Genomic DNA, 23,748 nt, shown 5'->3' with positions numbered 1-23,748 from the left:
ACGCCACACGGAGCCCTCATGAAGAACGTCATGTTTTTGAATTTCACGCCTACAGCCGGCAAATCGAGATGAAAAAATAGCTAATAAAAAATAGGCACGCGCACGCACAGACACTGGGTACATTTTTTTTCTGTCTTTTATCTCTCCCCTTCACAATGACGACGTCTCTTCGTTCGCCGACGAGTTCGATTCCGCGACGAGCTTACGCGTGACTAGATACTCCTCGTCGGTCGCCGTTTTCGTTTTGCTCGATTTGCCCACTTCGACGCTTCCGTCTTGAATTGTGTCGAGAGTGACTTTTGGCTTTGCGATGAATACCTGATAGATCGTATTGGCGGCCAGCACGACGATAAGCAAGGCAGCCCACTATAAAAGAGAAAAAAATTGAAAATTTATTGGACGTCGTCCGTGGACGTATGCACCTCGTAAAGGGTGAAAATGAGGCTCTCGTTTTCGAGATAGTACCAGCGCGGATCGTCCTTGACGGTGCTCACGATCCACCAAATAATGAGGGCTGCACCCACGATAGGTGAAACAAACCTAAATGCAGATAATTTTGAGCTGGCTGCGTTCACAGTGACGTCGTTTGCAAGAGATACCATATGACTATTGACCAAATTTTTCGTAATTTCCAATCCGAGAGGCCATACTATGAGAATTCTAATTATGCAGACTATTCGCTTCGTTTTCAGTGCTTACGTCATTCACGAGAACTGTACGAAATTTGTCTGCTCCGTAGTACAAGACGAGGGTGATCAGCATGAGCCCGCTCACAATCAAAGCAAATCCCCACACGGAATCCTAAATAAGACAATAAGCCCAAAACGCTTTTCTTCAGAATCCCTTATACTTGGTTGACGAGAATGTCCAAATTCAGAGACGAAGGCAGGCCAATGAGAAAGAGAGCAATGAAGACGACAAAGGCAGAAAGCAAACGAGGAACTAAAAAGAAAATCTCCTCCATTTCGATTGTCAAAACAAGCATCGTTTCCGACGACGACGACGACTTACGTCCCATGTTTTCCAGCGTGCAAGCCATGAATTCGTACATCGCAATAAGCGAACTGAGGCCAGCAAACGAGAGCGAGAGAAAAAAGAGCACGGCTAAAAATCGGCCAACGCTGATGCTCTGATACAGCAGGGGCATCCTTAATTAAGAGAAAAGAGAATTCTATCTAATTCACACGAATATATACTGCATATAGTGTACCATATAAAAGTGAGTCCTGTGTTTGCCGGGCCGTTGTCCTTCAAAATCGACACGACGTAATCTCGATCGCGACCTTCCATCTCGAGAACGGAGAAGACGTTGCAGAAAATGGTAATTCCACAACATAAACTTCAAATCAACATTCAAACATAACGTTCACAGAGAGAAAGAATTTCGTTTTAATACCTGACAAAGTTGTTTGCGAGGGGAGTGAGCGTTCCCATGCTGACGACTCCGTCGTGACGTCGCATGTAAGTGGCGTAGGTCAGGAAGAGGCCGCCGGCGGCGCCCGTGTCCCAAGCGTTCTGCGTCACGGCGTCGACCCACACCTGAGATGTCTTGAGAACGTCTATGTATGGATGGAATAAGGCAACGTTCTTCGGTTCCCCCAAGGGATTTTTTTACCCCAATCCGGCGAGAACAGATAGGTGATCGCTTCGTAGGCGTAGGGTAGGCTCAACGACCAGGCGAGCGAGAACATGACGAGAAGCAGTAGAATGGGAACGATGATTTTGTTGGCCAATTCGACGGTCTTGACGCCGCGTACGATGCACAGGAAACCGAGAAAACAAGCAATGAAATGACAGAGAAGCGGATAGTTGGTGTCCTAGAAACACAATAACGCTGAGCTCATCATTAGCGTATATCCATACGTGCAATTTGTCCCAACGCGCATACGAATCCTCGTAATTCTCCGGCAGTGGATGGGCAATCGAATAATAGAAGAAGTAAAAGCACCAGCCGAGAACGACAGAATAGTAGCCCCTGATTGCATGCACATATACAAGAGATTGACTAAGGGTATGCCTGTCTCTATCTATACCCAATGAGAAGCATGACACAGGTAATCCATCCTCCCATCCACTGACACCAGGGTCCCATCAGCGCCTTGAACGACGTGATGACCGTCTTGCGCGTGTATCGTCCGACGGCGTACTCGATCAGAATAATCGGTATCGACCACACCCACAATCCGATGGCCCAGAGAATGAGAAAGACGAGTCCGCCTTAGAGACGTGCGCGTGCACCGAGGTGGGACTCTAACGAACGACGAGCTCACCTTCGTCGCCGCTGTTGTTCGCTACGATTCGCGGATAGCGCCAGATGTTGCCCGTGCCCACAACGGATCCCATGCAGGCCAAGACGAGCCCGAGTTTCGATTTGAAAAGAGGCTGAGTCGACGAGAAGCGACTTGCTTTCGCTTTCGATGCATTCGATTCGCGCGAAGACTCACCGTGTCGGCGATTTCGTCGTCGGCCATGGTGAGATGGTATTTGCCGTTACATACACGTGACAGAAAAATAATCGTGTTAGTAGTCGTGCACGCGAGCTCTTGCAAATTTTTTTTCTCTGTCTTCTTCAAAGTTCCGACGTTTCTTCTTTTTTGGGTAGCAGTCTCGTCGTTGCGAGATATTCCTCCTTTTGGCTGCTTTTCGGTTGACCGACTTCGATGCTTCCATCTTGAATGGTGTCCTCATCCGCTCTCAAGTTCGATTTGCCAAAGAAACGTTGGTAAATGTGATTTATGTTGAGCACCAAAATTAGAAGAATAATCCACTACGAAAGAAGTATAGCAAAAAAGAAGTCCTCTTTTACTCTGAACAGTACCTGTATGAGGGTCAGTAGGAGACTGGTCTCTTCCAACTGATACCAACGGGAGTCGTCGCTTATGTTGTTGGCTATCCACCAGATAACAATAGCCACTCCGATTAGAGGAGAAATGAATCTGTAATAGTCGCGGCGTCTACAGTAGCTTGTCCGTTTGATCTTTCTACTCTTACGCAATAAAGTAATTCCAAATTTTCCGTAGTTTGAAATCGTCCGTTCCGAACTAAAATTTTTCATTGGAAGCATTCATAAACAATTTGGATTTTACTTCGTTGACGAGAACTCTGCGAAAACGGTTAGGGCCGTAATACATAACGAGAGTGCAGAAGAGAAGGCCACTGGGAATGAGACCAAAGCCCCAAGAGGCATCCTACAGAGAGACACATATCAAATTATAGGAGAGTCTTTTATTAATCTAATACTATTTTGTACCTGATTAGCAAGAATATTGAGATTGAGCGACGAAGGCAATCCGAGCAGAAAAATAACAATTGTGACAATAATGGCAGCGGGAATTCGACGCACTAAAATAAGGCATATACAAGCGACCTCTAATCTATAGCTGTCTGCGCATACGGCCCATGTTTTCCAAGGTGACGGCCTGCAACTCGAAAATTCCTATGAGAGAACTGAATCCAGCGAATGAGAGCGATAAGAAGAAAAGAGTGGCAAGTCCTCGACCGAAAGTGATGTCTTTATAAAGCAGTGGCATCCTGCAAAAAATACAATGATAGCAAATCGTCGCATCTCCAAATGTTTCTACCAGATAAAAGTGAGTCCCGTGTTAGCCGGCCCGTTGTCCTTTAGCACATTGACGATGTACTGTCGGGATCGACCTTCCAATTCGAGAGCTGAGAAGACGTTGCAAAATATCATGATACCGCAACAAAAACTGGATCAATACATCGCAAATACGTTTTACTTAATTAAGATTTCTACCTGACAAAATTATTGGCGAGCGGAGTAAACGTTCCTATAGAGACGACTCCATCCTTGTGACTCATGTACGTCGCGTAGGCGACCATCGTTCCACCGGCGGTGCCCGTGTCCCACGCGTTCTGCGTCACGGCGTCGACCCACACTTGAGACGTTTTCAATACATCTAAAATAGGTTAATGTTACCTAGTGAATTCATCGGAGATAACACATATCATTGCCCCAATCTGGTGAAAAGAGATAGACGATTCCTTCGTAAGCGTAGGGCAAAGACAGCGACCAGGCGAGCGAAAAAGCGACAATCAGCAGGAGAACCGGAACAAGAATCTTATTCGCCCATTCGACCGTCTTCACTCCGCGCACAATGCAAAAGCCAGCGAGCACCGCCCCAATCGTGTGACACAGCAACGGATAATAAGTATCCTGCATTTCAAACATCTTTCCTGTTTTTACGACGACGAAAGAATGACTTTACGCACGTTGAGCTCCTCCCAGCGCTCGACCGACTCGGCGTACGACTCCGGCAGCGGAAAGGCCATGGAGTGAATGCAGTAATAGAAGCACCAGCCAAGAACGACCGAATAGTAACCACTACATAACTGCTCGTAAAATATTCTGAAGAGAATAGGTGTGTATATATACCCAATGAGTAGGGATACGCAGATGACCCAAGCGCCCATCCACTGCGCCCACGGACCGACGAGTTCCTTGAACGACGCTATGACGTTCTTTTTCGTATAGCGACCCATGGCAAATTCGACCAGTTTGATTGGTATGGACCAGACCCACAAGCCAAGGGCCCACAGTATGAGAAAAACGAGACCACCTCGGGGAAAACAAGCTAAATAGGAGAAACATAGAAGTTTAATGATGAGTACCTTCATTGCCGCTGTTATTAGCGACGATACGCGGATAACGCCATATGTTGCCCGTGCCAACCACGGATCCGAGGCACGTCAATATCAAGCCCAATTTGGACTTGAAAAGAGGCTAGAGAAGCGAGAAGTTACGTCAATTAAACGTTTCGAAGTGTCGTTCGGAGCACTTGGTCTCTATTCTCCGTCGACGGCATCAAGTATCTCGTGACTCCTAGCTATCCCCTTTACAATCACGTGAGCTAATTTTCGTTTACTCATTACCACAAACTTGGCAATCTAAGTTTTTCTTTCTTCATCCTCAGTGGCCTTTCACTTCATATTTATTTAAGGCAATGTGCAAATAGTGCGCCCAGCAACTGGACACGAACAGATCAAGTTTAGTAGAGATTAATGAAGAGCGAGCGCGCGAGCCATGAGTCGATCCGTCATCGGCGCATTCTTCTTCATCGCCTTTCTCTCGACCAGCAACGACCTGCAATGAATGAGTAGCCCCGTACGGGACCAGCCGCGGCGACGTCGTAGCGTCCGCATACCTGGCAAGGCAGTGATGTTCCTTTTTCGACGACTGGAGGGCAGCGTGAATGAGAAACAACTGCCAAAGATCTCGCTGGCGACGGCGAATTAGTCTCCAAGAAATTGTATGCTATAAACAATATACCTACCTGAGCATTGCTTCCTCCAATGTCAATCACGTTGTATCGAAGGGGATGGAGAAGGTCCACTGCGCCGGCCGCATCGCCCTAAACAAACGATGACTGGGGCAGTGCTAGTACGTACCAAAGAAAAATTAACCTCGTCGAATAGTTCCATTGCCTCCAATAGTTTTAGTCCGACTCGTTTGCAAATTTCGTGCTGAGTGCCACTTCCACTTCTGGAATCGCCGTTTCGCGGGAGTGAGCTAGGGAGATTCTTCTTTCTTACCGGATAAACTCTCGAATTGACGTCATGAATTTTTGAGAGGCCTCCCGGTTTTTCGCGCCGAGAGCGCACATCAGCATGTGAGCGTCGTTGAAAACGAGAATGTGATCGTCCAAGTGAGAAGTCCACAAATCGAGTTGCTCCTTCCACCTCTCGTCGTGACCTCCAATACCTGAGCAAAGTATCTATAACTATACTGTATAGACGTAAGTGCAGGAGGTCGTCTCTCGCCTTCCATCTCTAAGCGATAGAGCAGAGAAGCGGAGATCGAGCATAGCGCCCGATTTGCATCGCTTTCCAATTTGCTCGTCGTAGACGTCGACTGCGGCCGCGTGATTGCCTTGCTCGATTTGGTACAAGGCCAAGTGCCAGTAGTTGTGACAAGCAAGCATTTCGCCTTTCTACAGATGACAACGTCTCTGTGGATATCCATAATACTACTAAGCGCTTACATTCCAATCGTTTTCCGTTTTCGTCAAAAACGTCACTCCCTCGCCGGCACGGCCGCCCATTTCCAGCACGTGAGCTTGAGCGTGTGTAGCCCAGCAGTCGCGCGGATTCAATTCCAAAGCCTCAATAAAAAAAGTGACTAAAATTAATTCGCAGGTGGAGTGATTGCTTTGTCACCTTCAACGCGCACTTCTCTGCTTCATCGTAAAAATTCGTCTCGATCCAACCAAACGCAGACATTCCATACAAATAACTTAGAATCATTACTAATAAATGTTTCTCCACTAGTAGTCTGTATTGTATTTACCTGTAGAGAGGCATGGACGCATTCCAATGAGGAAATACCCTCTCTATCGAATCTCTCATCTGACGCTGCTGACCCAAATAGAAGTAGGAGTCGTGAGCAAATTTGAGAGCGAGCATGTCGGTGGGATGATCCAATAGGATCTCTTCCCATACGTTCACGGCTCCGAACATGTCACTAATACACAACTAGGTAAATAATATGCACAGTACCTAGATGCAATTAATTATTAAGGTCACTTGCGAGCAAAATTTTCAACGGCTTGAATGTGAAGTTTCTCGCGACGCGTCATCGTTTTGTTCTTCGTCAATAATTGAGACATATTTTCCACGGCCGTTTTCAAGTCCTTGCTCGTGTGAATTGATTGCCCCGTGCCAATTAGATCCAACCCCGTTCCAATAACGTGACCCATGGCTAAGAAAAGTCCAAAGTCTCAGCTAACTAATTTGATTGATGACGAAAAATTGCTGCTACCGAAATTTTCGTCGGCCGCCAGCATCTTCGTCACGCTCGATTCGATTCCGCCGACTCCCGGATCGTCGTACCAACCAATGTACTGCAGAAGACGTGAAGATGACGACGGATCAGCAGTTTAGTCAATTGTGTAGGCACTTGTGTGAGAACGGCGTCGTAAAGTTTAGCCGCTTCGTTGCTGGCTGTTGTCATAGGCAAGTCGGCTTCTTTCCAAGCCTACGATTGCAGTATGAAGTGCATAGTGAAGTCTGAACGCGTTGAAACACCTCCAAATCTCTCCAATTGGAATGCATTGTTTCTCTTTACCGCGCGCATGCTCCAAAAGGAGTCAGTCACATGATCTGATCGATGGCGTCGTGCACGTTCTCGCTCGTCTTCCTCCTTGTCGCCGCAACAGGTACTGTAGGTGCAAAAACGTGGATTTCAAAACATGCTCTGTGCAGGCGCCGCGGCCGATATTAGCTTCTGTACGAATCCGACTTTCCCCTACACTCGGTTTCCGTGCGACAGTGACGAAGACCAATATTGCTGCTGTGCGACTAGCACGTCGTGCTGCACGAAAGCAGAAAACGATGTCTGCAACACCATTAGCGGACTTGCGACGTGGTAAACCTTCTGCGTGACCCCGCCCTCCAGTCAACAAACATCCTCTAATTGATTTACTAAACAGGATATGGGCTGTCATTGGCGTAGGAATCGCTATCTTCGTCATCATCGTTCTCTCCTGCATTCTCTGCTGCTGCGGCTGCTGCGCCGCCTGCCGTCGAGACCAAACCGTCACCACTGTCGTTCAATCTCCCGGTTAGTGGGCGGTGCAAAAAGAGGCGGGTCCACTCTCTATTATCCCCTTTAGGTGGCGGATACGGACAATTTGCTTGACGTGGCGAAACGTGACTCCTTACTTGTTCCTTGCGCGCAGTCTTACCGTCTCTGTGCTGATGCGTTGTCTTGTGTTGCTGTGCTGATGCGTTGTCTTGTGTTGCTGTGCTTCTTTGTCAAACCGTCTTCAAATCGTTGAATAAAAGTTTTTTTAGTTTTCTAATTTGCTGCTCAAACGTCTCGGCAATGTCTTTGAGAATCCTCTTCTCGTCTCTTAATAGAACGACTGCGTAAGCTAGAGAGGCATGGATGCATTCCAATGAGGAAATATCAAATCTAGCTCTCATTTCACGCTGCTGACCCAGATAGAAGTGAGAGCCAGTATGTCGGTAGAATGATCCTTCCCATACGTTCACAGCATGTCACTAATACACCACTCGGTAATAATAATTAGTCTAATGCCTTTCGCTACGTGACCCTTTCCCAACGGTCACGTGGCGAGACTAGAACCGTATTGCAATGTATAAAGACCTGCTCCGAACGAATCAGTCACATGATCTGATCTATGGCGTCGTGCACGTTGTCGCTCGTCTTCCTCCTTGTCGCCGCAACAGGTAGGTGCAAAACGTGGATACGAGTGCGCAAACAAGTGAAATGCTCTGCAGGCGCCACGGCCGAAATTCAGACCTGTTCGACGTCACCCCCACTCGCGTGCAACAATGCCAACGACCAATATTGCTGCAAATGCGATTCGAGCAGTTCGTCGTGCTGCACGAAAGATGTAAACGACCTCTGCGACAACATAAGTCACGCCGTTAGCGGACTTGCGACGTGGTAACGTTCTGCGTGGACCCCACCCTCCCCCAGACAACGAACTTCCTTCTAAACAGGATATGGGCTGTCATTGGCGTAGGAATTGCTATCGTCGTCATCATCGTTCTCGTCTGCATTCTCTGCTGCTGTGGCTGCTGCGCCGCCTGCCGTCGAGGCGAATCCGTCACCACTGTCGTTCAAACTCCCAGTTCCGGTTAGTGGGCGGTGCAAAAAAAAGAGGTGGGTTCATATCGATAATCTCTTAGGTGCCGCCAGATACGAAAAATATGCTTGACGTCGTGGCGAAACGTGATTTTTTAGTTGTTTCTTGCGCGCAGTCTTGATGGTTTGTGGTGTTGTTGCGCTGCTGTGCTTCTTTTGTCAAACTGTTACAGATCGTCGAATAAAAGTCTTGTTACTTTTCTAATTTGCTGCTCAAACGTCTCGGCGATGTCTTTGAGAATCCTCTTCTCGTCTCTCAACAGAACGACTGCATACGTTCTCAGCTTTGACGACGTGTCACCGTCGCCATCCTCACTATTTTCCTATACAGAAAGAAAGGAAGAGTGACCAGTGGTGACGCTAGACTATAGTGTAGTAGTGCATCTTGCCTCCTCCTCGTCGCTCGGGTATCCGCGCAAAATATTCTCAACAAAGTCCATTGCTCTTTGGAGGGCTTTTAATTCGTCTGGAGGAGGCAGAGAGCCAATCTGCAAAACGACGAGAAATATTAATTAAAAGCGTTACACTTGGATCAATGCATATACATTTACCTTGTTAATGTTCTCCCCTTTCTTTTCTCCTCTCATATCGTGCAAGTCTTGAAGGGAATTCTTCGGCATGACAAGTATTCTCATGGCAGTCATCTGCAATTGATTCCTCTTTAGGCTTTCGACTATGCGTCCTCCTAAACGGTCTCACCAGCGCAGACTGAAGCAGTTGACTGGCATTGAGACGGTGCAGCTGAATGTAGGGCATCTGCAGTTCGGGAACCCACGACAAAATCTCCAGTCTAGGAATAGAAAACGCCTCACCAATAACGAACAGACAAAATACACAAAAAAATACATGGAGAAATATACAAACGTCAGCTGGCCCCTAGCACCACTATACTAATCAAACGCTTTCAATCATTTGGTGCCTTGTCATCACACGATAACGATAACGAATTATCCTATATTATATAGCACTCGCCTTAGATTTCGTTCCGTGTCATCGTCACGCGGCTTCGGCGTTTCCACTATGACACAGTCATACGGATTGTCTTGGAGCACGAAGCCGTAATCCATCAGAAGGTGACTGTTGTGCCTCCGACTCGCTACGCTACTATACATAACAAATAACTTTCAGAAGATAATCAATAACGTCCTGCTTTGATGATAGGACAGTAGCTACCTGTGAGTGACGAGATACCGTTGACATAGCCAAACATTCAAAATGAGTCGATTTGGCATTCGTTTGGCATTCAATCGTCACTTGTTCATCACTCGGAGCCATGTTAAATAAATCGGCAACAGGGATAAGGCAGGAAGCTAAGAAACAATTCCCCCATATCGAGAATTATTTAATTGGTAGAAGTCTCACCCTGATGCCATTGGCTATCTGGTCCCAAAACTCGAACGTTGTGCGATCGACTCCAAAGTACGGACAGACCCCACAAAAAGGCCTCCCTACGATAAACGGACTACTAAATAAAATGGGAATAATAATTCAATAATGTCATTGCTGTACCGCGTCAAGCGAATGTCCGGAAAAACTCGACGCAGATCAGCGGAAAGTCTCTCGTACATTTTCTCCACCGCTTCATTGCGCCGTTCAGCAAAAATTTTCACCTGAAAAATACGCCAATAGTTTGATTTTAATTAATGTGTCAGCTGTACTGAAGAGCCTTCCAATGCCTCTAAGTCGCGTTTCGAAGCGAATAGCGTCGTCGAGAAGCGATCCGGTAAAAGATCGATGTAGGATTTCCACTTTGAATTTTTCTTCGATTTTTCGAAAGCGAGAAAGGCGGCCATTGCGTTGATATCGCTAAGATAGTCGAATTCGTCCAAAACAGGACCGAATTCGGGCGAAACGACCGCGTGCTCGATGTTCATTAGCAATGACAGAGGAATTCTTGCGACCACGTGTCCTCGCTAGAAAAAAATGTCGAATATTCGTTTGGGCGTGGCATAGACGAGACTGGCCAATGACCGCTTTACTTCTATCGGTTCTACTGCTTCGATTCCGAGGCCCGCGTCGGCGAAATTGACGATCGCGACGCGATCCGAAATGTATCCGCCATCTTTTCGTAGCCAGCGCAGAAGAGCGGCGATCTTGCCTCGATTTTCCATTGGGAGCACAAAAGGAACGAGGCAAAGAACGAGCGACGATGAAAAGAGGAGCGCTTTCATGCCAGAAAGTCGCTTTTCGTGGACATTAGCGCGCGCGATGAAATGAAACGTGCGAAACGCGCGAGAACTGCGTGGAGCCTGTTTGATCGACATTTCTACGTGCATGCATGCGTAAATACAACGTCCAACCATCATGCAGCGTTCTATATATCTACGAGCGTGCTCCATCTTGAAATTGTTCGCGTAGAGTCGCTCCTTCGCTCAAAACCTAAAAGAAAAGAGATAATTTCTGTTCGATCTATCCGCGTACGTACCTTTTTGTCCTGCGTTCGCATTGGCGTAATCCAGGCTACACCGCGTGGAGGTTCGAACGCTGAGTAGCCCAAAAATGATTGAGAGCGAGTTGTGGCATCATAGGCTCATCCACGAACGGTGCGGCCTGGATCGAGAACGGCTCTCCCACACCGTCCCCCCGACCGCGTCGCACCGCGACCCAAAAGGGCCATAGTCCTTCGCTTGAGAGGAAGCGGGACTACCGGGATGAGGGAGGGCGCCGAACGTGAGTCCGCACACAGCCAGAGGTCAACAACGTGCTATGATTTGGTCTGGGAAGTCGGGCTATCTTCGGCTATAGGTCACTAAGCCGAGTGAGAAGCAGCCACGAGACACTGGGCCCCCCACGCGTTTCTTTGGCAGGAAAGTGAACTGATCTTAGCCTGACGCCCACTCGGTATTAACGCGGTACGCCAGGCTTCGCGACCCAAGCCATCTCGTCCGTCCTACAACGACAAAATGCCAGAATCGTTATCAACAAGGTTAAGAAGATCTTGCCTAGTCAGACAGCCTCCCTTAGTCTTGCGGCGGTGGCTAGCACACGCTGCAATTCCAATACCCATTAACCCCTCCCTTGTATGTATTTATGTTTTAGCTGTTGTTGTTTTTCGTCCTTTGCTGTTGTTCCCTGTCTCTCTGTTCTTCTCTTATACTGTTTTTCTCAATATATGAAATCCAGCGGCGGTGGCTAGCACACGCTGCAATTCCAATACCCATTAACCCCTCCCTTGTATGTATTTATGTTTTAGCTGTTGTTGTTTTTCGTCCTTTGCTGTTGTTCCCTGTCTCTCTGTTCTTCTCTTATACTGTTTTTCTCAATATATGAAATCCAACGAGCCCTTAGTGACTTTCCCAGTGCCGATCGCGCGCCACGAGAAGAACTCGCGCGACGCTCATCCACTGCACCTCACAGCTTCAGCAAGGAACGGCAACCGACTGAGCACGATTAATGTTGACATGACCGAGGCTTTCCCGACGCCGACGACCTCCAGGGTTCCGCCCGTTGGCTTTCCCCACCTAACCAGGACTGAAGTTGTGCGCATGGCGCAGCGGCTTTTATACGAAAGCAGGTGCAATATCCGTTGGTGACCGCATTGTCTTCGATTCACCGGGGCAACGAGTCGCTGGTTCGTCGAGAAAGCTCGGGCCAATTTTCCACGTACTCTTTACGGTATCGTACCGTGGCTGATTTTGGCGCTAGAATAATGGCGGCTCCTCGTGGTCGATGACGTTTTTCGTATTCCGAAGAGGAATCTAACGTTTAGATGCATTTCTTTTCTCTACAGGGTCTTCCCATTCGCTTTCGCTTTCGAAATTTCACATTCGAGGAACGCCACGAGAAATTGCCGCTTTTCGAAGCGACAAGAAGACGAGGACGATTTGATTGAGCCTTGCGGGAGTCTAAGATCGAGATCTAAACACGATCGAGGCTCACTGCGCGCATGCTTCGATCTATCGATTTTTCGAAGGATGGAACTGGTCGCGGGGCGTCTTGTTCGACGTTTCCTCCTTGTTCTTTACGATTTCCAAGGATTCTTAACCGAGTTGTAAGACGAGGCCTCTTTTTGGGGACCATCTAGCGCTTGTTTTTCCTGCTTCCTCCCCCTCCACACCATTCCCACGCACCCCAACACATTCATATCATTTTTAGTCTACATGAAAAGCTTTCGCTTTCATGCACCCTAGCAACCGGTCGTTTGAAACAGAGCGCCTATGAAACAAAACCTCAAGAAACGCCATTCTGCAAGAAAACGTCACGTCGCCGTCGTTGCTTAGCTACCTGCAAGCGGGTGTGAAAAGATCAAAAACATCTCATTAGAAAACCAAAACGTGATCGTGGTTTACATTCATAATTATATTCAGTCTGCGACGTGCGTTCGACCACCCTCCGGCCGGAGAAACGCGTCCGAAATGCTTCACTCATCGACAGGAAAACCGTTCGTCGGACGACGACGACCGCGAGAACGCGCCGTCCAGCCGAACATATGGAGAGACATCCTCGATCGCGAGGAGACGATGAAACGTCTGGTGACGCGCGACCAGCGCGCCTTGGATCTCCAAATCAAGCAGCTCGACAAGGACATGCACATCGCGATGCGAATGTGCGACAAGCAGACGCAGATTCTCAAGCACGATCTGAAAAAGCGACAGCGTCGTCTCTCGCTTCAGACGCCGCTGTCGAGATCGGTCTCCGCTCCTCCGCCTCCTACGCGAATTGCCACCTCGCGATGGCGTTCGACTCCCAATTTGTACGGCGTGGGAGACGACGAGAGACGCGACGGCGAAGGTTCGAGTCGACTGCGCGAACGGAAGGTCTCCATGGGGCTGTCGCCGATTGCGTGCGCGCGTCGCGAAGTGACGTCAGAAATTCGCGAGGCGATTTCGCTTCCCTGCGTTATTGAGGAGAGCGTGTGGGACGACGAGTCACGCGACGACGGCGACGCCTTGTCGTCGAGACGGGACGGCTTTGGGCCATCGACGCCGCAGCTGGCTTCGAGGAAGTGTTTCGTACCCTGCTCGGCGACGACGGTGAACGCTCTTGCCACGCCGGTTGCTAATCGACGGCGACGGGAAATGAAGGAGAGAGCGGGAGCGCAATTTTTGCCTCCTATTGCAACAACTCATTAGTTTGTGTCGTGTTTGTGCCGGACGTTATTTAGACCGACTAACGTTATTTTGCTTTTTTTTCTACGACGATATTCTTAATCATAGAGAGACTCAAAGATAGATTCTATTTCCATGGAATGACTCCAAGGAGTTGGTATCTACTAAAATGGCGTTGCTACGAAACGAGACGTGAAACTAAAATGAGTTTAGCTTCGATCAATTTGAACCGATTTCAGCCCTCAAATCGTTCAGATTGAGTAGAAGGCGAATGTCCTACAATGTGACACATACATATACGGACACATACATATACGGTATGGCTAAAATAAATACAAGCACAAAACATGATGTACATCTAGAGAAGAAAAACGTATTATGGCTAAAAAGTTTGAAAATCTGCCTTTACCTTTTATGATAGAGGCGCTCCGTGCGTAGACGAAGTTCTTGACTAAGCTGGACGAGCAACTGACTCAAACGTCTTGTAGCACGTATGACAGTAAAGTCTTCCTGCTCCAATCCACTTTTCAAGGCACTGCAAAACAGAACAATTACAACATTTGGTCAAACTAATATATTTGTATTAGTATTATACCTGTTTGTGGCAATCATGGCCGCAATGACTCGGAGGAACCGCAGCATCGCTTGCAGCGAGACGATTGCAACAGATAGAGCAGTAGCCGCTGACGAAGCTTGACGAAGGCATAGAACCAAAAGCAATCACCGGTCCATCATCTTCCCCTTTGGGACGAGCGGAAAATCTCATTGACGTTTCGGTGCGAACAGGAACTCCCGTGGAATCATAAAAACTCGTAGACCCCTGTGAAGGATTCGCTCTGCCCCCAATCTGCACCGAGTCGTCAGAGTAGCCTCCACGAACGCCGCCTCTTGGACAGGTGGGCTGTGATTGCGAGCGAGGGGGGCAGTGCGAGGTCTGCCTTCTGCTAGATGAAACGCGTTCAGTGGAAAACTGCGAACTGCAGCCGCCGTAATACGCAGAACAGACGTCTCCTCCTTTCATTTTGAAGGTCCAGAAAGGCTCAACAGACTGTTCGTGGAGTTCGGACCACGACGTCACCTCAGGACACACAAACCCCGCATTGATTGGACTTGTCGGATCTAGTCCTTCATAAACCCAATCGATGTCTTCGTCGCAATCCGAGCCACGAACGGTCATTTCGCGTTGAAAGACGGGCTGCTCCCCTCCGGCGATGTGATGCGTTTCGACGACGTCGGCAACGCAGCGGGAGCCGTCGATGACGACGTTGGAAAATTCAAAGTCGATTTTGCGACGGACGGGTCCAAGCGGGGTTGCGATCACGTCGCCGGCCTCGTAGGCGGATCGCGCCATGACGCATCTCAATTGATCAATTTTTTTCACGAGACTTCTCTTTTCGGAATTGACTGAACGTTTCAGCCCTTGAAAGGTCTCGGGCACGGCGGAGGGATGAGGCTGTGTTTTCTCCCAGAGCCACGTCTCGTCGATTTCAACGCCTTTTCTTTTGAGCCATTCGGCTATCATGATCATTTTGGGTAGCTCGCGAATTCGCTCGAAAACGGGAGCCCCGTCAAGGGCGACATCTTCTAAGATGCTGCTGAGATAGCTACCGAATTGCGGTAACACGCCGTCCTCGATTTCCATACGAGGATTCGTCGGGAACAGCATCATCTTCTCCGTCTCGTAATACTTTACATTTTCACATTTCAGTAGAATTGACGCCGGATGGCCGAGGGATTCAAAGTCGTGCGCGGTTTTCATGCCGCCACGCAAGTGCGTGTTCCGATTCCACGCGACGAACCGAACGTCGCCTTCTTCTTCGTTGATCGGCTTGATGTTGCGCGACAGCAACTTCATCCAAACGTCCGCCTCAATCAAGAGTTTTCCAAGCGCCGTGCCGCGCATCCACGGAGACGAGTAGCCGCAGTACTGTCGTCCGGACAGGGGATGAGGACGGCCGATGGTTTGAAAGAAGAACTCCGGTCGTTGATTGTCGTGAAAGACGGATCGCAGCACGCCGGCAAACTCTTCCTCCGTTGGCGATTCTATCGAGTCGATACGAGCGTTTCCGAACAGGAGTTGAACGCGCTTTTCGCCGTTGATGCCGTTTTTGATGGCGACGCCAGTGATGGCCTTTCCAGTGCAGGAAAGAGAGGAGAAGTCGACGTCAAACGTGTGTTTCTTTGCATCAAAGAAGGGCGTAGCGTTGAACTTGGACAAGGCTGACGGCATATCTTCTTCGACGTATTGAGCGAGAGTAAACCCGAGCATGAAAAAACTCGCGCTTATATAGCCATCCAGAGATCATCTAGAAGCTTCTAGAAGTTTCTTGGGATATACCCTTTCGTCATGCCTGAACTTGTTCGGCCACAAGTGCGTCACATGCAATCGTCATATAGGGCTCTGTCGTCATCTGTCGTCAACAATTTAGCTTGCCTTGTGCATAAGAAACAACGCAGAAAGACGTCTTCGCCAAATCTTCCTAACTAAGAGCAGAAATAATAGAACTTTGTGTGCACGTGAAAACCACATGACTCCACCCCCATGCAATTCTAAGAATTCGTACCTGGCTCCTCGTCGTACGAGCGTCACTAGGAATTCCCCTCTTGCTCGGGATTTCCCTCTTGCTTTGGGATGTCGTTCCAGGTAAACATCATGAGCCATTCGATGGGAAGCACCCACTCCCACATGCGCAGTACTTAATTGATTAAGGCATATAACAAAATGACGTCATTAGGCAAAAAATGATTATCAACAATAATCATTTAGTACACGCGGCTTTATCTCGATTAAACCTATGCAACAACGTAAGCCAAACGTTATTAAAGAGTACGTACTATCTAGGTATTTCCGTAAAGGAGGGCTTCCCATTACACCATAAGAGACTTGGCTACAGTACACGACGTTTAGCCTCGACTAAGGTGAAATAGATAATAAGAATAATGCTACCCGATGCCAAAAAAATCAATTAATTGCTACTCTATTTATTCACTGACCGTCGAATGATCAGAAGTGCTTTCCTGTGGCCGCAGCTGACTGCTTTTGCTTCTTTCTCTTGACGTCTAAAGCGTCAAGTATAGGCTTTCGTTTCGCCTGATATCGCAGGCGAAGCTCTTCGAGATCCTTTTCCATGTCGGGATCGAGAAACGTGAGCCGCCGTTGCAGCTCCTCGACTGAGAGAGACTTCAACTAAAAATTCCAATACAAGAAACTAAAAAAACGATTAAACCGTTTCCCCTTACGAAGTCAAAATTTCCGTCCGCTTGCTTCCAATCCTCGTCGACCATTCGCGGCGATTCGGTCGCCTGCTGGCGTCGTTTGGAATTGCTCGGCGACGACGAATCGCCGCCGCTCGACTGGCCGGCGTCGACGCGATCGAAATGATCCATGAAGGCGGGACGATAATCGTCCGACTTCTGCAACGCCGGCTGATCATCAATTCTCATCGTATCGACACCTAAAATAAATAAATAAATAAATAAATAAATAGATTCTTAATTCTTAACCTACGTTTCATTGTGTCGTCGTCGAAAGCGCCGTCCTCCGAGTGATTGATGACCATCGTGTTCACTTGACTGCCCGTGCTACTCATCGACAGCATGCTGGCGTCGTGTGATATCATCGTCCCCATTTCGCTGTCCGTTGCCAGCGACGAATCGCCGCTGCTGTGCGCGATCATCGTGCCCGAGTCGATTTCGCTGAACTGAGTCGTTCCCTGATCGACGTCATCATCCTCATCCTCCTCCTCTTCCTAGAAAAAAGAGAATACAGTGGTGGGAGACTCCTCTTCCTTCCCTAGTGGTTGCATACGTCGCTTCCCATATTAACGCGTCGTTCGAGAGCTTGCATTGCTTCAACGACCATGTCCTGCAAAATGGCGAGCGGCTTTGCTCCCTTGATAAATGGATGCTAAAGAAATAGACTGATAAAACTTAATCATTTCACGTTGCTCTCCCCTATGCCTTTAGTAGGGCCGTCGCTGTCGATCGCTCCTCGGGATTTTTCACCAGGCACTTGGACAAGAAGTCTTGAAATTCGAGCGACCACCGAGTGGAGTCCTTTAGCGTGGGAGGCGGCTTTGACGGAATCATAAAAATAGCCTATAGAAGAAAATCATGTATAATAATCTCTCGCGGATATCCTGTCAGTGAGAATGGGAAAAAGGGCCTGGGAGTCGCCCACCACCCTTCGCTCGAATTTTTTTACCCTCATTGGATGGATGTCTGCATAGGGAGGCTTCCCTTCAGCCATTTCCATTGCCGTGATCCCGAGCGACCAGATATCCGCCACGCAATCGTACCCCACTTCCTAAAAACGAAAACGATTAGAAATGCCAAGAGCTGTTAGATATAATCCTAGTCCACCTGTATGACTTCGGGTGCCATCCAGAAAGGCGTTCCTATAACAGTATTCCTCTTTGCCATTGTGTCCTATTAAAAATGAATTCTAATTCTCCCTGCACTAACAAGAAAAAATTTCCTACGGTGAGCTGTCCGGCGACGCCGAAGTCGGCCAATTTCGCTTGGCCTTGCGTATTGAGAAGAATGTTCCCCGCTTTGATGTCGCGATGGATTTTCCGTTTGAAGTGAAGATACTCGAGTCCCTTGAGAGCCATGCCCAGTATAGTCGCAATTTGATCCTCGTGCAACTGAAAGAATATTCATTTTTAAGAAGTTAATTATAACTATATCGCTTTCACTCACCGTTCTAGTTCTTCTCTTGATGATATCAGACACAGAGCCGCCGCCACAGTACTCCATGACAATCTTCAGCAAGTCCACACACACACTTACGTGGAAACAGAAAGAGGAAAACTCTCATTGACTCACCCACAAGTCCGTGTCCTTGAAATAGCTTCCATAGTACTTAACAACAAAAGGACTAAAAAGAAGACTAGAAGAATAAATACGTAAATAGTAAATCTCTCTTACCTATCGCATTGCTGCATCATACTGATCTCTTTGATGATCTCCTGCAGGTCCGTATCGACTGGCACCTGCTTGATGGCGAACAGTTCGCCCGATTCTTTGTGCATGGCTTTGTAGACGGCACCGTAAGAGCTGATTTCAGGAGTACGGTTTGTTTTTCTTTTCTATTTGCGTTTTTGCGATCGCTTACCCTTCGCCTATCTTTCCCAGAATGTCGAAAACCTCTTCGGGAGGTCGAGTTAGGCTCTCTTCGCTTAGTTTAACGTGAAACTGTCGTTCGTCGTCCATTCTGTGTGAAAGGGGGCCCTCCTGATCCCCTATCAAGTCGTCGCGAGTGCGCGTTTTACCCTAAGCTGTCGTTCATTCGGACGTCGTCACAAAAAACCGCGATGGCGTCGACCTTTCGCCGAAACGAGGAAATGATGCGCCGTCCGATGCGCAAATTGCTCGCGCTGCGCGTACGTGCGTATCAGTACCGTCGCGTAGCAACATCCCGGCGATGTCAACTCAACGTCGCACGCGTTCTCTTTCGTACGACGCGAGTCAAACGCGACGAATCGACGAGTTGGCGGCATCGAAATCGATACCGAGCAACTTCCTCGAAGACAGGTAAATGATTTGGCCAATCAGATGCGATAGGCTTCGAGTTGTCTTTCATTCTAATTGTTTAATAGAAGATCTGTTTATTGGGATTGGAATGTGCCGACTTATACAGGCAAAACGACCGAATTCGGTCAGTACTGTACGGTAGCAAAGTGGGGGCGTAGTCAGGGAGGATCTTTCATGGAGTGTGTCCATACTTTAGTTCTCACACCTCGTCAAGAGACTCTCTACTATTCCAAGCGACTTCATCCTCACTACTTAGAGAACAGGTTTTGATTATTTCAGTCAGACAACGATCTATAAAAAAACGCGCACTTTTTTTCCCCATATACAAAGACCAAGCCCAATGTGGCCGGTTTCAAGCGCTGCTTTACAAGGAACCTGCCCTCAACGAATTGAAAGGCTTTCTCAGGCAAAAGAAGGTCATCCTCTGTACGAGCCACCCAAAGAGGTCAGCTCACACTACACATACAGTATTGAATCAGCAGTACTTGATATAATTAGAACCCCAGTCAGCTAGTATTGATTGGTTATGACGTCTAATGCATGCATAATTAAACATGACTAAGACGCCCCAATCAATACATAATTTTAGGTAGGCAGAAAATTTATTGATTTAGGTTGAAACGGTTGTGAGCGACAGAGCAAAGCGCGCCATCTGCAGCGCTCGAGTTCGAACGCTTGCTCAACCCAAGCACACTTACCAACGCGACGCGGAAACACCCAGTAGGAATTTAGGTTCAAGTCAATCAAGGAGAGGAGACGCCGAGCCGTCGAATCGAATTCTCCTTCTCTCTCAGCACAAGCGATGCCACTCGAGCTACGAGCCGTGCAGAGAAGTGAAATGGGATGTGAGTCGCGGGGCCATGAGTGCCATGGCAACGGATCGCATACAGAAGCTATCGAGACCGAGAGAGGGCGGACGAGACAACTATAATCCGAACGCGTGGACGGTGAGTCGAGCCGCCTTGACGGCACACGCGTCGCCGAGAATCGGCGAGCTCGCTGCCCCGTTGCCGAGAAAGACGAGAACGAAGAAAACGCTCGCTACGACTGCGTAGAGACTTCGAAAGAACGTACACGTGTCTGCTGCACTTTGCCGAACTTGCACTCAATTCTAAAAGCACAACGATGGTCATACTAATAATACTAATAATGATGATAATAATAATTATAATTGAAATGGAATTGATTGAAGGCGGGACTCGGCTTGGAGATACCGTCCTGGTGTGCCTTTGCTCGACTCTAAGCATAAAAATGCGTGCGAACCAACAGTGGGTAAGAAACCAAATAAATGACTGGTCGTATTCAAAAGAAAGGCGCACATTCCCCCGTTCCCCCCACACCAAACCTCCCTCCCTTCCCTTACGAATCGTCATTGATTGCTCTTTTATTGCCACGTTCAAAGTACATTTCGATGTCCTCCAGCGTCTTTCCTTTCGTTTCCGGCACGAACAGCAGCACGAAGATGACGGAAGCGAACGCCCAGCCGCCGAAGAAATAAAACGTGCCGTTCTTGTGAATCAACTTCGTCAACGAATTGAACATGTACGTCACAGCAAAGGAGCACATCCAGACGAAGAACGTGCACACGCCGCCGGCAATGGTTCGCGCCTTCGACGGCAATATCTCCGACATGAGGAGCCACGGTATGGCGCCCCAGCCGAACGAGAAGCCCGTCATGTAGACGATGAGAGCGACGAGGGAAAGCGGACCGACTTCGGGCGACGACGTACAGGGTGAATCGGATGGCTCCTTCACGTTCAGGCAGTGATTGACTTGGAAGAAGACGCCAAGCGCGACGATGCTTAGACACTGGAGTGTTCCAGAGAGAACGAGGAGTTTTCGTCGACCCAGCTTATCCATAACCAGAGCGGCGATAGCAGTGGCAACAACCTTTGGTAAGGAAAAAAAAAGATATGAAATAAAATAAACACGCTGGATGGTTCTACTACATTATTTTTAAGTTATTAATTTTCTATGAGAAAATTTCAGGTAAAATTACCCATAGATACCCTGTGAGTAATTTTCTATGAGATTACTCGTGGACCCTGTGAGTAATTTCCTTGAGATTATTTCTAGTAAAATTACTCATGGACCCTGTGAGTAATTTTCTTGAGATTATTTCTAGTAAAATGCATCCAATTAAAAAGCATAATATAGCGTTGACGGGAATGCCCACTTTTGATCAACAAGTGTCTGCAAGTTGTTGCGCGCAAGCCGCGCTTGCGGTTCAGGCGCAAGGAACGCCACTCGCCCATAAAAAGTACAGTGTAGCGATGTGGCGGGAACGCCCACTTTTGAGGGGTAAGTGTCTCTAACTCGTTGCGCGCGAGCGGCGCTTGCGGTTCAGGCGCATGGAACGCCACTCGCGCATAAAAAGTTACAGTGTAGCGATGGCGGGAACGCCCACTTTTGAGGGGTAAGTGTCTCTAACTCGTTGCGCGCGAGCGGCGCTTGCGGTTCAGGCGCATGGAACGCCACTCGCGCATAAAAAGTTACAGTGTAGCGATGGCGGGAACGCCCACTTTTGAGAGGTAAGTGTCTAACTCGTTGCGCGCGAGCGGCGCTTGCGGTTCAGGCGCAAGGAACACCACTCGTGCATAATAATGGCGTGGTCAATGGCAGCGTCCGACTGCTAAGGGAAAATAGAATTTTTTCTTCCTGCCATTACTATCTCTAGAAAATGTACTCATGGACCCTATGAGTAATTTTCTACAGAATGAGATTATTTCTATTAAAATAACTCATGGACCTTGTGAGATTATTTCTACTAAAATTACTTATGGACCCTGCGAGTAATTAATTAATTAATATACCTGATCGACGGCTATGATAAGTGGACCGTTCTTCTCCTGAAATGACGAGCCGACGCCGTCGAAGATGACGCTCGCGTAGAAAGCGACGGCATTGATTCCGGAGAATTGCTGAAAGAACATGAGACCCAAGGCGACGGCGAACGGCTTCCATATGGTCGGCTTCGACAATTCGCCCAAGGCAAAAGGCTCCTGATCCATGAGGGTCTTCTCGATGTCTTGCAACTCGCGACCGACGTCGACGCCCGGGCCGCCGCGGAGCCACTCGAGACTGCGACGCGCCTCGTCGGGACGATTCTTGAGGAGAAGTGCGCGAGGACTCTCGGGAATCCAAAGGCCGAGAACGACGAGACTCGCCGTGAGGACGAGAGCGACCGTCGCCAGCCACGGATAGTGGGCGAGCTCACGACCCAAGAGGTAGGATAGGAGAAGGCCTATCGTGACGGAGAGTTGAAAGCATGTGCCGAGGAAACCGCGATACGCGGGAGTCGCTATTTCAGAAATGTAGATCTAGAAGACGCAAAATAAATAATATTAATATTATGAACTAGCACCTGTATGTTACATTATTGAGATCTAATCTCAGTAGCCTTTGCATATAAAATGAAGTGCCTATGCTACTTGCGTCTGACTCAGAACTGCTCATGCACCCAGGGTACAAACTACTAAGGGGGGATCATCTGAAATGAATGATTTGCTTTCACTCACCGAAATGATGCCAGACGCTATACCAAGTCCGGCGCCTGATAGGGCGCGACCAACGAGAAGAAGTGACACGAGAAGAGAGTTGGACACGCCGTCCAGCGTGTGCAGATAGGCGGGAAGGAGAACAAGCAGCCAGCCGATCGCATACGGTAGCCCGGCGAACATAATCGTTCCTTTGCGACCGAATTTGACGGCGATAGCCGACGTGGAAACCCCGCCAATGGCAGCACCAATATTGATAATAGACTGCGAGAGAAAATATAAGATTTGTATCCAAGAAAATAATTTGATTGGAAGAACAAGCATGGGGCAAATTTTGATACCTCCCACTAAACACTTACTAAAAGTATTGGTAACACTCTTACTAATAGTTGTACGAGTACGTACACCTCTCTATGTTTAGAGTTCAACAACAAAGAAATCTCTACACCTATGTGCAGTACGTGTTACAACACGAGGGCGTGGCATGGACGATATCTTAGGAAAATCGCGCCGTGGCTGCGATTCGCGTGTGTTCTTACGCTAAACCAATTCTGCGCCGACTCGCCCAGTATGTCCTTGACCAGCAACGGATCGACGAGTGCCGGCGACGAGAATCCGAGACAATAGCCGAAGATCAGCGAGCCGATCGTTGCGATAAACGAGCAAGCGAACATGCGAAACATTCCCTTGCTCGTCATCGTCGGCGCAGCGCCGCTCTGCTGCGAGCCGAGGAGGGGATTCATTTCGTCGCTGTCCGGTGCCTGGAGTTGGGGCCGATCGGGATCGAATGTATAGCGGTTGAGACGTTTGCTGCCTCCGCTCATCTGCTCGGTGACGATTTTGATCTGCTGTCTCTACTGAGGCTGAGAGGTCTTTACTCGTGTCACGAGCTTTACAAAATCCCCGTATGTTGTTCATACAGTACTTTTGCGTGTGCCTTGAGTGATTGCCGAGTGATTGTTCCAAATTGAAAAAAATCTCAATCAATCAATCAAGAAAACTTGCATCTGAGACTCTAGGAAATTTAATCCTATTT

At 48.3% G+C, this 23,748-nt stretch overlaps 9 protein-coding genes across 13 annotated transcripts; 2 read left to right on the top strand and 7 right to left on the bottom strand.

The window, feature by feature from the left end:
- Positions 1 to 13: 13 nt before the first annotated feature.
- LOC136197821 (uncharacterized sodium-dependent transporter YocR-like) lies at positions 14 to 2,515 on the bottom strand. Its single transcript, XM_065987655.1, has 13 exons — positions 2,445 to 2,515; positions 2,271 to 2,382; positions 2,034 to 2,217; positions 1,864 to 1,975; positions 1,616 to 1,817; positions 1,397 to 1,559; positions 1,211 to 1,339; positions 1,012 to 1,148; positions 851 to 942; positions 700 to 801; positions 600 to 649; positions 423 to 540; positions 14 to 366 (listed from the first exon to the last, which is right to left on the bottom strand). The coding sequence occupies exons 1-13, from the start codon at positions 2,469 to 2,471 to the stop codon at positions 151 to 153; spliced, it is 1,644 nt and encodes a 547-aa protein (XP_065843727.1). The 5' UTR covers positions 2,472 to 2,515; the 3' UTR covers positions 14 to 150.
- Positions 2,502 to 4,999, bottom strand: LOC136197822 (uncharacterized sodium-dependent transporter YocR-like). Of its 2 annotated transcripts, none has more exons than XM_065987656.1 (14): positions 4,894 to 4,999; positions 4,800 to 4,843; positions 4,633 to 4,744; positions 4,397 to 4,580; positions 4,234 to 4,345; positions 3,976 to 4,177; positions 3,758 to 3,920; positions 3,582 to 3,710; positions 3,395 to 3,531; positions 3,251 to 3,342; positions 3,087 to 3,188; positions 2,992 to 3,041; positions 2,819 to 2,936; positions 2,502 to 2,767 (listed from the first exon to the last, which is right to left on the bottom strand). In XM_065987656.1, exons 2-14 carry the CDS (start codon positions 4,824 to 4,826, stop codon positions 2,570 to 2,572), a joined length of 1,626 nt encoding a protein of 541 aa, XP_065843728.1. In that variant the 5' UTR covers positions 4,827 to 4,843; positions 4,894 to 4,999; the 3' UTR covers positions 2,502 to 2,569. The 2 variants fall into 2 exon arrangements, with proteins under 2 accessions (XP_065843728.1, XP_065843729.1); XM_065987657.1 differs by having other exon boundaries at positions 4,800 to 4,847; positions 4,894 to 4,998.
- LOC136197833 (tetratricopeptide repeat protein 38-like) lies at positions 4,967 to 7,141 on the bottom strand. The gene is given in 14 exon segments (XM_065987670.1): positions 4,967 to 5,104; positions 5,166 to 5,239; positions 5,295 to 5,372; positions 5,425 to 5,503; positions 5,554 to 5,702; positions 5,765 to 5,849; positions 5,851 to 5,951; positions 6,003 to 6,122; positions 6,178 to 6,253; positions 6,308 to 6,481; positions 6,544 to 6,718; positions 6,779 to 6,860; positions 6,917 to 6,994; positions 7,045 to 7,141. Coding segments are annotated over 14 exon segments (1,383 nt in total). The 5' UTR covers positions 7,072 to 7,141; the 3' UTR covers positions 4,967 to 5,019.
- On the top strand, positions 7,101 to 7,820 carry LOC136197832 (protein shisa-5-like). Its single transcript, XM_065987669.1, has 4 exons — positions 7,101 to 7,175; positions 7,222 to 7,384; positions 7,449 to 7,579; positions 7,632 to 7,820. Exons 1-4 carry the CDS (start codon positions 7,127 to 7,129, stop codon positions 7,655 to 7,657), a joined length of 369 nt encoding a protein of 122 aa, XP_065843741.1. The 5' UTR covers positions 7,101 to 7,126; the 3' UTR covers positions 7,658 to 7,820.
- On the bottom strand, positions 7,282 to 12,990 carry LOC136197824 (SET domain-containing protein 4-like). Its single transcript, XM_065987659.1, has 11 exons — positions 12,922 to 12,990; positions 10,612 to 12,856; positions 10,291 to 10,545; positions 10,142 to 10,242; positions 9,995 to 10,080; positions 9,806 to 9,942; positions 9,605 to 9,753; positions 9,332 to 9,422; positions 9,184 to 9,276; positions 9,022 to 9,120; positions 7,282 to 8,955 (listed from the first exon to the last, which is right to left on the bottom strand). Exons 2-11 carry the CDS (start codon positions 10,969 to 10,971, stop codon positions 8,800 to 8,802), a joined length of 1,527 nt encoding a protein of 508 aa, XP_065843731.1. The 5' UTR covers positions 10,972 to 12,856; positions 12,922 to 12,990; the 3' UTR covers positions 7,282 to 8,799.
- Positions 12,868 to 16,458, bottom strand: LOC136197820 (uncharacterized). 3 transcript variants are annotated; one of them, XR_010672607.1, is made up of 5 exons: positions 16,245 to 16,458; positions 14,276 to 16,164; positions 14,090 to 14,215; positions 13,747 to 14,038; positions 12,868 to 13,684 (listed from the first exon to the last, which is right to left on the bottom strand). XR_010672607.1 is itself a non-coding variant. In XM_065987651.1 (4 exons), the coding sequence occupies exons 2-3, from the start codon at positions 15,947 to 15,949 to the stop codon at positions 14,132 to 14,134; spliced, it is 1,758 nt and encodes a 585-aa protein (XP_065843723.1). In that variant the 5' UTR covers positions 15,950 to 16,164; positions 16,245 to 16,458; the 3' UTR covers positions 12,868 to 14,038; positions 14,090 to 14,131. The 3 variants fall into 3 exon arrangements, 2 of the variants coding, with proteins under 2 accessions (XP_065843723.1, XP_065843726.1); XM_065987651.1 differs by having other exon boundaries at positions 12,868 to 14,038; XM_065987654.1 differs by having other exon boundaries at positions 12,868 to 14,038; positions 14,276 to 16,458.
- A 120-nt stretch (positions 16,459 to 16,578) lies between these two features.
- LOC136197823 (serine/threonine-protein kinase 3-like) lies at positions 16,579 to 19,046 on the bottom strand. Its single transcript, XM_065987658.1, has 13 exons — positions 18,954 to 19,046; positions 18,797 to 18,895; positions 18,610 to 18,738; positions 18,508 to 18,559; positions 18,382 to 18,444; positions 18,162 to 18,326; positions 18,043 to 18,108; positions 17,885 to 17,986; positions 17,641 to 17,778; positions 17,489 to 17,587; positions 17,189 to 17,429; positions 16,921 to 17,135; positions 16,579 to 16,867 (listed from the first exon to the last, which is right to left on the bottom strand). The coding sequence occupies exons 1-13, from the start codon at positions 18,968 to 18,970 to the stop codon at positions 16,685 to 16,687; spliced, it is 1,569 nt and encodes a 522-aa protein (XP_065843730.1). The 5' UTR covers positions 18,971 to 19,046; the 3' UTR covers positions 16,579 to 16,684.
- LOC136197830 (sperm microtubule associated protein 2-like) lies at positions 19,041 to 20,390 on the top strand. Of its 2 annotated transcripts, none has more exons than XM_065987666.1 (5): positions 19,041 to 19,215; positions 19,281 to 19,348; positions 19,412 to 19,478; positions 19,546 to 19,660; positions 19,830 to 20,390. In XM_065987666.1, the coding sequence occupies exons 1-5, from the start codon at positions 19,106 to 19,108 to the stop codon at positions 20,268 to 20,270; spliced, it is 801 nt and encodes a 266-aa protein (XP_065843738.1). In that variant the 5' UTR covers positions 19,041 to 19,105; the 3' UTR covers positions 20,271 to 20,390. The 2 variants fall into 2 exon arrangements, with proteins under 2 accessions (XP_065843738.1, XP_065843739.1); XM_065987667.1 differs by having other exon boundaries at positions 19,046 to 19,215; positions 19,281 to 19,339.
- A 150-nt stretch (positions 20,391 to 20,540) lies between these two features.
- On the bottom strand, positions 20,541 to 23,603 carry LOC136198207 (solute carrier family 2, facilitated glucose transporter member 8-like). The gene is made up of 4 exons (XM_065988110.1): positions 23,252 to 23,603; positions 22,734 to 22,976; positions 22,029 to 22,535; positions 20,541 to 21,105 (listed from the first exon to the last, which is right to left on the bottom strand). Exons 1-4 carry the CDS (start codon positions 23,534 to 23,536, stop codon positions 20,575 to 20,577), a joined length of 1,566 nt encoding a protein of 521 aa, XP_065844182.1. The 5' UTR covers positions 23,537 to 23,603; the 3' UTR covers positions 20,541 to 20,574.
- Between the last annotated feature and the right edge of the window lie 145 nt (positions 23,604 to 23,748).

The sequence above is a fragment of the Oscarella lobularis genome, chromosome 18, assembly GCF_947507565.1.
Source record: "Oscarella lobularis chromosome 18, ooOscLobu1.1, whole genome shotgun sequence".
Classification (NCBI taxonomy): Eukaryota; Metazoa; Porifera; class Homoscleromorpha; order Homosclerophorida; family Oscarellidae; genus Oscarella; species Oscarella lobularis.
Note: the sequence above shows the minus strand (reverse complement) of the source record. Positions and strands in the feature narration are given on the sequence as shown.